The sequence below is a fragment of the Antechinus flavipes genome, chromosome 4, assembly GCF_016432865.1.
Source record: "Antechinus flavipes isolate AdamAnt ecotype Samford, QLD, Australia chromosome 4, AdamAnt_v2, whole genome shotgun sequence".
Lineage (NCBI taxonomy): Eukaryota > Metazoa > Chordata > Mammalia > Dasyuromorphia > Dasyuridae > Antechinus > Antechinus flavipes.
In genome coordinates, this window is record NC_067401.1 from 77,874,347 (window position 1) to 77,889,670 (window position 15,324).

Below are 15,324 nucleotides of genomic sequence, written 5' to 3' on the forward strand. Positions count from 1 at the left end.
GCTTTCTTCTAAGGCATCAAAATGTCAATTCCCTTCTCTTAGAGCAAAGAAGCCATATTTGATCATTGTTAATAGCACTAGGGGTAGTCCTCCAGTATCTCCAACTAGAGACTTTTCTAAAGAACTAACTCTATTGTCCATCTTTTCACACACTGAAATCTCATTTTTCAAACACATATCTTCCTACAAACCAGAAAATCTTGGTGCACTTCATTAGGAAAATGCAGGAACCATTTTTGTGTATTTTTCTTTATATCTCTCTTTTCATGGACGCATTCATTGATTTAGGTTTCAAACAGTTTGGTTTTAGGGTAGATGAGAGGAAAAGAGATGTGGAAAGGAGAAGGAGGAAAGGTATGGTTCCTGACCCACCTGTGTAAAACAATTTGAGATCACAGATTTTGAACAACTTTTTAAAAGGTTATTTATTATAAGAAGGATAAACAATGAGCAGTGAGATCAGAGTTATATAGAAAATTCTACTCAATTTGAGTCCACTTTCCCCAGAGATTGAGGTAAAATAAAGAAATCAGTGTGCCCCTTCAAGCTTTTGAGGGGAAATGTTCTATTCTTGCTATATCTTCAAAGTAAATATCATTTAATAAAAGCTAATTGATGTTAAATGGTTTAATGAAACAGGATTGAGGTGGGATAGTGGAAGAGAATACAGTTAGTGAGGGCTGAAGCAAATGGCAGTAGAGAAGAAATCATTCAAAGCTCTCCAAGTTAATCCTTGGAATGCTGGGAAGGAATGGAGTGGAAGGCACAGGGGAGGTGCAACAGACTGGCTCTGGGATAGTTGGTCAGGGCAAATTTAATACAATACAAAAACATTAATTAGACGGCTTGAATGTGACATTTGAGTGAAGTGAGGTGGAGAAAGGGAGTAGAAAGGAGCATCCACATAAGAAACTTCTGAGGTATCCAGGATGTTGGCTCAGACTAGCACACAACATAGCCACTATAAAAGAAAGAGAATAAGGTTAGACCATTACTGTTTATACCAGAGTATTCATAGCAATACTTTTGAGGTAGGAAAAAAATGAATATAAAATGGATACCCATCAGTTGGAGAACAGCTGAACTATGTCATTCTATCTATTTTATTCATAGAACAATGTTGTGCTGTAAGAAATGATAACTCTGAGGGATTCAGAGAAACAGAGGAGATTGGTATAAACAAACAGGAATTGAGGTGAGAACCAAGTGTATCACCAAAAGAACCACCATGAAAAAAAAACACTCATTGATAACTGAGATTTAATTGCAATGACAATCTTTATCAAGCATGTCTGTTTCTTCACAGGACAGAAGTGAGGAGCTTTAAGCCCTGAAGACTGCATAAGTGATACCACTGATTTTGCTTAACTTGTTACTGAGATAGTTTTCTCAAGCAGTGACTACAGTGCAAAACCAAAAAGTTTTTGAATGATGTTTTTGTTCTCTATTCTCATAAGGCCACTGCCTCCAAAGGCAGCTGACATGATTTTTTGTTAAAAGACACTCTTCCTTCCACAAATGGACATGAGTTTTTGATATATCCTCTACCTGTGTGGTTTATTGCTCCATGAATGATAAGAAACTAACAGCTCCTTCAATGGAATATTGCCAAAGCCATAGATCCACAAAAAAAGAGACTTAGACACACCATATCTCTGTACCAACTGGGATCTTCTGAAATACTTTTAAAATTATGATATATAGGATGTCAGTGAAATCCCAAAGCTATCCCTCCATCAATTTTCTTGGTATTCTCAAAAAGGAAGTTTTAGGACACAGATCAGTAAGTGGATGATATTATCCCTATTGCCAAAGTAAAAAAAAAAAAATGAAGCAAATGGAGATGATATAATTTATTTTAGATCTTTTGACTTTGATTACCAATAAAACCAGTTACCTGGTCCCACTGCCTCTACCTTAATTATTTATTCCAACTGGAAGCCTCGTTGAAGAAAGAACAATGCTTTCTTCTGTAAAATCGAAATAATCGATGTATTTCAACAACTTCTATCATAACTTCACACTAAGAAAATATACAACAGCTCCCTAGATCGAAATTTTAACATTTTTCCCATGCAGAGCATCATACTTACTATATTCTATTTGATATTATTTTTTTTATTTTGCATCTTTAGGGAACTACACCCATAGTCAAGAGGTTTGGGTCCTTGTTCCACCGCTTACTTATTTTTCTTTTGCAATAGTATTTTATTTTTATCATTTAGATATAAAGAGAGTTTTCAGCATTCATTTTTATAAAATTTTGAGTTCCAATTCTTTTCCTTTCCCTCCTCATTGTCCCCTTTTCTGAAGCAATCTGATATCGATTATACATGTACAATCCAAAAAATATTTCCACATTAGTCATGTAAAAGAAGAAACAAAAGGAACAAGTCACAAAAAAAAGTGAAAATGGTATGTTTTGATTTACATTTGATCTCTAGACTCCATAGTTCTCCCTCTGTATGTGGATAGCATTTTCCATCATGAATCTTTTGCAACTGTATTGAATTACTGTATTGTTGAGAAGAGCTAAGTCAATTGTAGTTGATCATCACACTGTTACTATGTATAATATTCTCCTGATTTGCTGCCTTCACTCAGCGTCAATTCATGTAAGTCTTTCTAGGTTTTTCTGAAATTTATCTACTCATCGTTTCTTATAGAACAATAGTATCCCATTACATTCATATGCCATGAATTGTTCAGTCATTTTTCACTTAATAGATATTCCCTGAATTTCCAATTCTTTGCCACCACAAAAAGAAGATCTTTAAATATTTTTGTACATGTAGGTTCTTTTCCATTTTTATGATCTCTTTGGAATATAGACTTAGTGGTATTGCTATATCATAGGCACAGTTCCAAAATGCTCTCCAAAAGAGTTGGATCAGTTCACAATTCCACCAACAATGCATTAATGTTCCAATTTTCCCACATCTTCTCTAACATTTATCATTTTCATTTTCTATCATGTAAGTCAATTTGATGGGTCTGATGTGGTATTTCAGAGTTGTTTTGATTTAGAGAAATTTTATATGACTATAGATAGCTTTAATTTCTTCATCTAAAAGTTGCCTTTGATCATTTATCAATTAGGAAATGACTCCTATTCTTATAAATTTGACTCAGTTCTCTATATATTTTAGAAATGAGGCCTTTGTCAGAAACATTTATGGAAAAAATTGCTCACCAGCTTTCAGTTTTCCTACTAATTTTGGTTATGTTGATTTTATTTGCACAAAACTTTTTTAATTTAATGTAACCAAAATTATCCATTTTGCATTTCATAATATTCTCTATCTCTTGTTTGATCATAATTTTTTTCCTTTTCCATAGATTTGGTGAGTAGTGGTTTGCCATTTTCTCTCCAGCTCATTTTACAGATGAGGAAACTGAGGCAAACGGGTTAAGTGACTTATCCAGTTAAGTGACTAGCTGTATGACTAGTAAGTGTATTAGGCCAGATTTGAACACAGGGAAATGAATCTTCCTGACTCTAGACCTGGTACTATATCCATTAAGCCACCTAGCTATTCATATGTGGCTTAGAATTTGACTTTTATGAACTGATGCTGAGTGAAGTAAGCAGAACTAGGAGAACATTGTACAGAGTAACAATAAGATTATGTGATCAACTCTAATGGATTTGGCTCTTTTCAACAATAAAGTGATTTAAGGCAATTCCAATAGACTTCAGATGGAAAGTGCCATCCACATCCAGACAGAGAACTATAGAGATTGAATATGAATTGAAGCATAATATTTTCACCTTTTTGTTTGTTTTTTTCTTTCTTATGATTTCCCCCCTTTGGTCTGATTTTTCTTGCGCAACATGACAAATATAGAAATATATTTTAAAAGATTGCATATATTTAATCTACATCACATTGTTGTCTTGGGGAGGGTGGAAGATAAGGGAGGGAGGGAGAAAAATTTAGAACACAAAGTTTTACAAAAATGAATGTTGAAAACTATCGGGGTAGCTAGGTGACTCAGTAGATAGAGCACCAGCCCTGAGGTCAGGAAGACCTGAGTTCAGATCTGGTCCCAAGACACTTAACACTTTCTAGTTGTGTGACCGTGGTCAAGTCACTTTCCTCAATTGTCCCAGGGGAAAAATAATCTTTCTATATATTTGGAAAAATAAAATACAATTTTTAAAAGCCTTTGCTTAAAATGCATGCAATTTAAATATCGGTGCTGAAGAGGAAAGCCCTACTCCCAGCCTTTTTCATCCTACCCTCACCAAAATGTACAGGTTTGACTTCTGCAATTAAGATAAGGATGAAATAGAAACAGAATGTTGGATTTATACAATCCGTTTTCATCCACGCATCTCAAAGTGCTGTTGGCAAGCAGTGTACCACAAACCTAATCCCATTTACCTCTGCCAGTGAGAGCTGGACAATGCCATTCTGGTCCTTGTCCAAAAGATGGAATATTTCTAAGAGGTTAAAGAAAAAATGTAATTAGAAATCTAGTGAAAGGCCACTGAGCCACCCACACCTCTGCTGTCATGCTGGGCCCCTTTTCCTTCTCCCCCATAACTGCAGGCTTTTCCAACTTTGATCCAGGGGCAAAGCTGATCTTCTACTTTTCAAGGAGTTTTCTGCCTGCTCAAAAGCTTCTCCTGCATCTTCCTTTAATCAATCCTAATATCAAAGTTAGTGATCTATTGTGTGCGTTATCTGGTACCTTTGCCTCTCTCTGACTGCCTGACTATTGGCTATCTCACTGATTTCCATTCCACTTTCAAGAAGTAGCATGTGGAAGCAAAGGCCATTCTCCATACAGGTTTCATTAGACTCTCTGTACCCTAATATTTAATCTCAACTTTGCAATCTACTACCTGTATAATGTTGGTCCATGTTGGTCTCCGAGCCCCCGTTACCTCATCTGTAATATTAAAACATGACTCCCTAATCTTTAAGGCCTCTTCCAGCTCTGAAGCCTATGAAAAACCTGATTCATCTTTCTAGTGTTTTTTAGGAGGTCATGAATGTGCCTGAGCTACTTGTAAGCTCCAAGGGAAGAGAGATCATAGAAACTGACGCTACAAGGTGAACTTAATGGCCATCTAACCCAGACTTTTACAGATGAGATAAAAATCACCTGGCACATAATAGGTCCTTATATAAATTCCTTTTTCTAAAAAGATAAGGAAACTTAACTGCTCCATAGACGAGAAGTAATTTGGCCAAAGAAATGCAACTAGTTAAATGGCAACATTAAGTGTTTATCACTCATGATCACTCTAATTTGGTTTAATATATTCATATATATTCTCCCATATGTATACACATATACATATGCAGATATATGGCCTAAGTAAATATTTGTTGAATAAATGATGACTAACTCTTCTGAAAGATAAGGCAGTCATAGTGACCTCAGTCTACATACAATATTTTCCCAACTTGCTCCATACTTAATTCTTTCTGCCTGTGGTCTCTTGCAACTGGTGGGAAAATTGCATAGTTGGAATTTGACCTGTAAGCCTCACAAATACAGTGGCAGGTATTGCTTCAAGACATTGTCACTCCTACCCACCCCCAACTGGAGATAAATGGGCAGTGGAACAAGAAAAGGGGACAACTCACTGAAGAGACTCTCCAGACGTATCATGCAGGCAATGAACCTGTCGAAGGGAATGCTGAGAGTGTTGTCCCCGTAGTGCACAGCAATTGCCTGCTGCACCTGGTTGTTGAGGGTAAAACCTGGAGGGACAAAAATGGAGATGGGTTGCGAGTGAAATGAGCAGGACCAGGAGATCATTATATACTTCAACAACAATACTATATGATGATCAATTCTGATGAACCTGGCCATCTTCAACAATGAGATAAAACAAATCAATTCTAATGGAGCAGTAATGAACTGAACCAGCTACACGCAGCAAAAGAACTCTGGGAGATGACTGTGAACCACTACATAGAATTCCCAATCCCTATATTTTTGTCCGCCTGCATTTTTGATTTCCTTCACAGGCTAAATGAACACTATTTCAGAGTCCAATTCTTTTTGTACAGCAAAATAACGGTTTGGACATGTATACTTATTTTGTATTTAATCTATACTTTAACATATTCAACATGTATTGGTCAACCTGCCATCTGGGGCAAGGGGTGGAGGGAGGAAGGAGGAGAAAAACTGGAACAAAAGGTTTGGCAATTGTCAATGCTGTAAAATTACCCATGTATATATCTTGTAAATAAAAAGCTATTATTTTTTTTAAAAATCCAGTTCCATCAAATCTAATAAAAAGGCCAACAAATGTTAAAAAAAAAAAAAAGGGAGATGGATTTGGGAGAATGAGCTAATTTTTTCTTTGCTCTTACCCTCTCCAAAGACTGGAAAGGGATGAAGAAGGAGGACAGAGAAACTTTATTATGGTTTTGCATAAATTTGTAAATCAGAAGACCAACTAAACTGGTCATGCATTGGTTCCCTTCCAGTTGTTGCTATATGTGTCCTATTGATTCCTTTTTAGTGATTCTGGACAGACCCAACTTGTTGGGAATCAAGAGGTAAGCCGGCTTCTATTAAATCCACTTGTGATCTGGTTCAGCTCAGACAGTGTGATCGAACAGATATCCCAGAAGGTCAAGAAAAGTTGGATGACTGTTAATTAATTAATCAACAAATATTTACTGAAAGCCTATTATATTCCAGGAACTACACTAAGCTCTGGGGATATAAGGAAAGCCCCCATCTTCAAGGAGTTTACCATCTAGGTGGATTGAGACAACATGTAATATACTTTTGTAGTTCAGTTGGTTGTTTGTTATGTCCAAATTTCCAGACTCCATCTTTAAGAGGAGTTTTCTTGTCAATGAAATTGGAATGATTAGCCATTGTCTTCTCTAACTCATTTTACAGATAAGTCAAACATGGTTAAGTGACTTACCCAGGATCACACAGCCAAGAAGTATCTGAGGCTGGATTTGAACTAAGAAAGATGAATTTTTCTGACTCTAGGCATTTTTTATTCACTGTGCCACTGAGTTGTCCCATGAATACATTTAGGTATATATAAAATAGATACAATGTGATTGGAGCAGAGAAAGCAAGTAATAGCAGCTGGGGAAAACGAAAGAAGAAGATCAGGAAAGGCACTAAGTTGATGATTCAGAAGAAACCTCAAGATTGAGGTCCATAAAATCTTGAATTCAAACCTATTAATTAACAAAACTTCCAGAAAGAGGTCTGGATTCATTAGCAAGTCCTTCCTCATTTTTCATCTGAGTATTTTTTATATCCATATAATAAAAATAAAGATAGGGAGAGATAAGAAGAGATAAGTGCCAAGCGTCCTTTCCAGGTTCCTCACACAACAGAACTGTAGGGAAGATAGAGAAAGTCCTAAAATTACTGTGATCTCTCACCCTGATAAAAGACAAAGCTGTTAGAACCCCATAAAGTCACATGGCAACTAGCAGCATGATTTGCATAAAAACTATGCTGATTTTTTTCAACAGACACATGATTTCATTGGTAGAAGGAACTCTCTACTAAAATATCAGCATTTGTTCTTCAACAAGTGTTAGACAGTGGCCTCTTGCTCTGTTGATTTTTATGATAAATCCATCAATAATCACAATATATTTGTATCTCAATTTTAAACTTGGAATTTGGGGTCTCAAGACCTGTCCAGAGATTATGTCCCCACCTGTTTTCTTGAAGACTGTCCTCATCTCATGGGTATTTATGGTCCCTGAGTGATCAGTATCCACTTCCTGGTAGATCTCCTGAAACAGAAAAGAAATGACAAACAGAAAATAATCCTTTGTGAAATTTTCAGGAGCTCATATTCTCCCCTACCCCCAATAATTCACCCAAAAATGAAACATCCCACTCTTCCCAAAAGGGCTAAGAAACAGAGGCAAATGTTTGTCCTGATACCAAGATAAGATAGTCAGTACTAATCTGAGGTGGTGGAGGCTTTGTTTTTGAGGAATTGATATTTTGATCTCTAATTTTTCATCTCCTCTTTATCCTGTCTTAAGCTGTAACATACACAAGTGCTGTGGTGATTATAATTAAAGTATTGAGAACCTAGATTAACCTTTGAACAATACAAGGATGATTTTTCAGGATGAAAACAGTGCAGGGCAGGGAAGAATATATATATATTCATTCATTCATTTATTTGTTTATTTTTGCTGAGACAATTGGAATTAAGTGACTTGCCTAGAGTCACACAGCTAAGTATTAAGTGTCTGAGATCACATTTGAACTCAGGCCCTTCTGACTTCAGGGCTGATGCTCTATCCACTGTACCAATTAACTGTCCTGAGGGAAAAATCTTTAAAGGAGGTAGGAAGAATTAAATGAATAGTTACCAAATATTTCCGAATCTTCAGCCATAATGTCTTGAGTTCTACAAGTCCCAAAGTACCTGTCCCATTATTCTGGACATGTTAAGGACAAAGTTCAGACAATAACAACCAGATTAAAGTCCAAAACTCTGCAACTATTTTTTCTTCTGGAGAGAACATCCTATCAAGTGTCAGCTTGAGATCATTCTCTTTTATGTCTTTCAAATTGGCTCAAGACAAAAATAGGACTATCTTAGCATTGCCAAGGACATAGGAATACTGAAGATGACTACTAGTTAGGCAGGAATTCCCCTAGCATTTCTTTCCTTGAACCCTCCCCCCAAAAAATTTGTCCCTGACCATGTGACTGACAAACTAGTCCCTCCTATTCTTTGGCACTATGGGAAGGGAAAACTGGACAGAGGAGCTAAAAGAAGGAAACTGTGAGTAGCTCAGAAAGAAATCATGAGAACCAGTGAGAAGCCACAGAGGGAAGGAGTACAATGAGATCATCATCTCAAGACTCCAGCACTGGAACTGTGTGGGCAGATCATACATCAGACATGTCAAGATGAATCCTGTGTCTGAGATTTCCTCTCCAATCCACCCCCACATCACTTCCATTCCCCTCTTAGGCTCTTGCTCTTCTTTCTAAAGGGGATGGAGCATGAAATCTTTCTCCTGGAATCAGGAAAATCTATTTCTTACAGTTTGTTACTTTTCTTTGTTTAAATGTTTACTATACCACTTAAGCTGGCAATTGAGATAAATTCTTAACCGTTAGCATCGCTAATGTGGTTGTACTTATTGTGAATGTACCAGATGGGGGGCTGCATCCTAAGGGAGGAGGAGAGAGAAAGGGATAGCAATTTTGAAGCGGCAATGATTTTTGCTAAAAATTCACTGGCTAGGAGCTCAGAGCTAAAAAAGAGAATTATTGACTCGTTTTTTACAACTTCAAGGGCAGAGAGAGAATACTTATACCAGAATCCCTTTAGGCAATGAAAAAGTCAGCAGTCACTAGGGATCTGTGACTAGCTGGGCTAGACCTGAGATGGGGCGTCTGCCACTGTTTTCCCCAGGTTTAGTTCAAAATGAAAATCTCTCCCAGACGGGAAGAGCTTGGGGAGTGACCAGAGAGAAAGTCTGATCCAAGGGAAGGAGTAGTTCATCTAGGAAAGAGATAAGGAGGAAGGGGAGGGGGGAAGAGAAGTAGGAAATAAAAGCCATCAATAGCCATGCTTAACAGCATAGCACCATTTATTATCACCACACAAGTATTGGATACCTACCCAAATACTTGAGCCTAGAACTAAAAGTACTTTTTCAACGTGTATATCCTGAGTTATGGCAGAAGTTAGAAATAGGGGAAACAAATTCTGATGAAAAAATGAAATTCTGAAAATTCTGAAAATCTGTAAGAAAGATTCTATAAAGAGTATAGTATTTACATTACATTATAGTATTACGTTTATATTTACATCATAGTATTACAATTAGAGAAATGCAAATTAAGGCAACTCTGTGGTACCCATTTCATACTTCTCAGATTGGCTAAGATGACTGAAAAAGATAATGATAAATGGTGGAGAGCATTACTTGGTGGAGTTGTGAACTGTTCCAACCATTCTGGAGAACGATTTGGAGTTATATCCATAGGACTATACAACGGTGCATCCCCTTTGATCTACCAATGTCACTACTGGGTCTGTATCCCAGAGAGATGATAAAAAAGGGAAAAGGACCCACATGTGCAAAAATGTTTGTAGCAGCCTTTTCTATAATGACAAAGAACTGGAAATTGAGTCAACGCCCATCAATTGGGTAATGGCTGAATAAGCTATGGCATATGAATAGAATGGAATATTATTGTTCTATAAGAAATGATGAGCAGGCTGATTCCAGAAAGACTTATGTGAACTGATGTTGAGTGACATGAGATTGTCCACAGCAATAAGAAAAGTAGGTAATTATCAACTGTGATAGACTTGGTTTTTCCTCAACAATGCAGAGATTCGAGGCAATTCCAATAGACGTGGGATAGAAAATGCCATCCACATCCAGAGAAAGAACTATGGAGACTGAAAGTGAATAGAAGCATAGTACTTTTACTTTTTGTGTGTTTCTTTTCTTCTCATGGATTTTTCCCTTTTGGTCTGATTTTTCTTGTACAACATGACAATTGTGGAAATATGTTAATGTATTTGGAAAATAAAATATTATTTTTAAAAAATTTAAGTGTTCAGCAGAGAATAAAATTTACTTAAAAGGAAGCAAAGAAAAGATGAACAGTCATGAATATAATGTCTTCTCTTATTACATATGTTTTCTTGAAATGGAAATTTATTGTTACATATATCAAAATCTTCCTGATGGGCACATAACAATGCTTTGTTATTCCATTTTTCTGTCTTTCTTTTTCTATTTTGTTTATTCTTATTTTGCATTTAGTTTTACATAAATATTTTAAAGATTAAAATATTTTTTTAAAAAAATTTGGGTTTAGAGCTTGAAGATTAGCCCAAAAAGGTAGAATGACTTGTCCTCTCAGTCACACAAGTAGTAACTAGCAGAACCAGGAATTGAACTTAAGTCCTTTGTGCCTTGCCATCCTATCTCCCAGATCCAAGAGGACAGCAATATCTAAAAATGTATTTGTACTAGGGAAATGAGGGCAGCTAAATGACCTCTACAATAAGTCTAAAACTGTTGTTGTTCAATCATGTCTAAGTCTTCCTGGCCTCATTTGGGATTTCTTTGATAAAACACTGGAAGTGATTTCGCTTTGTGTTTGTTTCTTCCTCATGGTTTTTTTTTTTTTTTCCTTTTAGTGTGATTTTTCTTGCACAACATGACAAATAGGGAAATATGTTAATATATTTGGAAAATAAAATACTATTGAAAAAATTTTAAAGTACTCAGTAGAGAGTTAAAAAATAACCTACAAGGAAGCAAAGAAAAGATGGACAGTCATGAATATAATGTCTTCTATTAGACATTTCTTCTCCAATTCATTTTCCAGATGAAATAACTTAGGCAAATAGGGTTAAGTGACTTGCCTAGGATCACTCAAATAATAAGGGTCTAAGGTTGTATTTGAACTGACCTCAAGGCCCAGAGCTCTATCCTGATCTAAAATTACACAATTCCAATTAATCTGTTGTCAGCAATGCCAAAACTGGAACAAGGTCATCAGCTTTCATGAGGTACAAAAGCTCCACAGCAGTGGTCAACTTGTTTTATTAATATATGAAGGTGCTAATTCCCATTAACACAATGATCTGTCTGCCAATTATGAAAGATACCCATGAAGCCTTTCCAAGAACAGAATGGTTGTGGAACAGTTGTGGTGGCAAATGCCTATAGTCCCTGCTACTAAGGAGACTACAGCTGGCAGTCTTTTGATCTCACGAGTTCTTAGCTGAAATATATTAAGCCAATCAGGTGTCCATTATGTTTGGCACTAATAAGGTAAACCCAGAGATCATGGGGGACTATTAAACTGCTTCAAGGGGAGTAAACCCAGGATGGAAATAAAGCACATCAAAATTCCCATGTCAATCAGCAGTAGGAACAGGTCCACGAATGGCCACTGTTCTTCAACTTGGGCAAGAAGGGAGACCCAATCTTAGGGAAAAAAGTTTGTGTTTTTACAACTACTCATGGTAATAGGTGTGGAGCCAATCCTTGATATACTACAAACTGCCTAAACAGCTTAATGGGAAACACTTAAAAATGAGAACACCTGTAAGATACGGGAAGACAACATCACGGGGGCTCTTGGGGAGCAGATGCAAATACCAATGTGAAGAGCGAATGGTTGCTGCTTAATGCTTGTCTACCAGACAGCCCTTAAAAGGAAGCTACACCGGCAGGCCTGGCTTGATGGGGATGACTCATAGATCAAGGAGCTATTTGTAGCAAAGCAAGGAATATACTGTCAACACCCTGTAAATGCTCATGATGCAAAAATTAAGTTAAGAAGCACAAGGGTTCGAAGAAGGAAAGATACAGAGACTGGAGACATCTAGGACCATGAAAATGGCCCCTAAAATTCCAGGAAAAGGGTATTCATGCTTCTCATCGTTCTAAGACTGGAACGGTACCTTTGTGTGTATGCATGAGAAAAAGGGAGAGAGAAAGCATGTGCACTTGAAAAAGAATTCTTCCCTATATTATTTTCTAATAACAACTACTAAAACCTAGTAGGGGTTCTCTAATAACACATGGTAAGTTGTTCTTATTCAATTAACAAGCATTTATCATTAAGTCCCAGCTATAATTCCACTGTCAACAGGAAGCTTTCCCCTGCTCCTTTTCATTCCAGTGCCTTCCCTCTGTTTATTATTTCCTATTTATCCCATATATATGTTGCTTTGTTTATATTTGTTTGCATGTTGTCTTCTTCTTTAGATTGTAAGTTTGTTGAAGGCAAGCCCTTTCTTCTTTTGTATCCCCAGATACATATTTATAATATTTATATTATAATATTATTTATATTTATATTATATTCCCAGATATATATTTATAATATTATATATATTTATATTATATCCCCGATACATATTTATAATATTTATATTATAATATTATATATTTATATTATATTTCCAGATATATATTTATAATATTTATATTATAATATAATATATATTTATATTATATCCCCAGATACATATTTATAATATTTATATTATATATATATTTATGTTATATCCCCAGATACATGTTTATAATATTTATATTATAATATTATATATTTTCAAGCTGTGTTTACTAAAATATGAATATTAAGAAATATTTAGTGATTAGTTTATTGAATATTAATACCTACCTTGTTATATAGATGTATTTTCATTATATTGTTGACTAAAGATTTGTATACAACTACATGAAGCCATCAAAAAGGGGACAGCATTGTATAGAGGAGAATACACTAGATTTGGCTTCAAATACAAGTTCCTTTACTTATTACCTGTATGACTTTAGACAAGAAATCTGTTTTCTGAGCTTTATTCCTAGAAGAAGGGATGAAAAAATGACTATAAGCAGAGCACTGTGCTTGACCTTGTGGATACAAACATAAAATCAGGCAGCTTCTGCTCTCAGAGAGCTTATGTTCTAATGGAAAAGATGACAAATCTAGAGAAAGTGACATCTGGAAAGGAAAGACTGAGGAAGGAGGAGTAAAGCTTCACAGAGCAAAGCTAAAAGGGAGCAGATTAACGTGCCATTCCTGTAGTAATGGCAGAATTGATTGGATTTTAGCTCTAAACAGATAATGGAAAGCACTTAGTGTCAGGAAAACCTGAATTCAAATATAGAGACTTACTTATTTGTGTGTCTCTGCAAGTCACTTAACTTCTGTCTGCCTCAGTTTCCTCAGCTGCTACTAATCACATTTGGCTGCTTAAAGAAGGGCACTAAGCCCCTGAATCTCTCATACATGATCTCTTAATGACAACAGAATTGCAAATTTTACTTTGCACTTAGAACTTCTACCATTAGCCTGAGTTTATTTTTTAGCCAGAAACTACATTAATCTGTAGCAAATTAATTTTTTAAAAAAGGAAAAAAGGATGATGTCCACAGTATAATATGACGGGATGAGTTTTGCCCCTCATTAACTCTATGACCTTGTACAGGTCATGTTCAGTAGTCTACTTCTCCCTTTTCCTGGTTTCAAAAGTAAGAAGCTGAATTTGGTGATCTTGAAACTCTCTTCCTATTCTAATTGTCTAATACTCAACTGCCCCAATCCAGGAACTGTCCTTAGGATTTAATTTTCCCTTAAGAGATTAGCCCTCCTCTTGGACCCAAAATTGTCAGGCATAAACCCCTTATCTAACCCAGATACCTAGCTCAGTCTCTGGAATATCTGAAGTCCCTCATCTCATGCAAAATACCAAAAAGCCCTGTATCCTGAGACCCAACATGCTGACTAAGCCCTCATTTAGAACATGAAGGCAGCCAGGCTGGCAGGCAGGTAGACACAGGGACTTGGCTCTGCTGTCAGACTTGAAGGCTCGCTTGCCTGTTGTGTTCCCCAGTGTGAGTCAGCTCTGCTGAATACCAATTACATTGGAGAAGCTGATGGTAATGAGAGTATGCAGCTCTGCCTGCTGAGTGGTTGCTGGAGGGAAGCACAGATTGGATGCTGCAGCCTTCATCCCATGATAAACAATTCTAAGCTCTGATGCTACACGGTGTCTTAGACACACTAGTTCAGGCTCTGGATGTGCCTACAAGAGTTTTTAGGGTCTGGTTCTGCAGACAGTCCAGAAATGCTTTCTGCAGAGGTAATCGACAGGGAGGATACTAGCACAGTGATGGGAGTAATCACTGACAGCCTAGAGATGTGGCAGCTGGAGGAATATATGGTACCAACTTCATCCCCATCTTTCTCCAGATGCTGGCCGATTCCTGAAATTCTACCTCGATAACATCTTCTTTAGCTGAAGATCTTGATCCCTTTTCAAATGAAAGCATCCCTTGCATAGGTTACAATACATTAATCTATTATCAACCATTTATTCCTTCATGTGAATTAAGGATCTGATGGCAGCTTTGCCAGGAAAGAGCTTTCTCCCCAAAACAAACTTTGCTTGTTTCATAACTTTGGGGTTTAGAGGAAAATTAGACAGAGGCTATGAAAAACAGAGTGAGCACAATATAATAGAAATAGCACCAGACAGAAGTTTGAAACCTGGATTTAATATTTACTTTCTGTATGACCTTGCAAAGGTCATTTCATTTCTCATAGGTATATTCTTCATCTAGAAAATTGAGTTCTCTTCCAGCTTTAAATTTTTTTCTCCTACAAATCAAGAGAAAGTGACTCTGAAAGGATACGTCCAAAAGGCCAATCATTTCTCTGCAGGTATTGATGTTGAATCCATCAAATTTCACGCCTGTTCCTAAATGTTTGAATAAAAAGAAGGAAAGTTTCAGAGGCACTTGAGTACAGGAGAAATGATGTCCATGGCAGAATGCCACAAAATGT

General features: G+C 36.5%; 1 protein-coding gene across 1 annotated transcript in view; it reads right to left on the minus strand.

The window, feature by feature from the left end:
* Positions 1 to 399: 399 nt before the first annotated feature.
* The window catches only part of CAPN8 (calpain 8), a 112,466-nt gene continuing 97,541 nt past the window's right edge, over positions 400 to 15,324 (minus strand). Inside the window, exons 15-20 of the mRNA XM_051993374.1 lie at positions 15,174 to 15,238; positions 8,346 to 8,414; positions 7,673 to 7,751; positions 5,604 to 5,720; positions 4,389 to 4,447; positions 400 to 961 (exon numbers count right to left, since the gene is read on the minus strand). Coding sequence (XP_051849334.1) covers positions 938 to 961; positions 4,389 to 4,447; positions 5,604 to 5,720; positions 7,673 to 7,751; positions 8,346 to 8,414; positions 15,174 to 15,238 — 413 coding nt within the window. The 3' untranslated portion in view covers positions 400 to 937. The remainder of the gene's footprint in view (positions 962 to 4,388; positions 4,448 to 5,603; positions 5,721 to 7,672; positions 7,752 to 8,345; positions 8,415 to 15,173; positions 15,239 to 15,324) is intronic.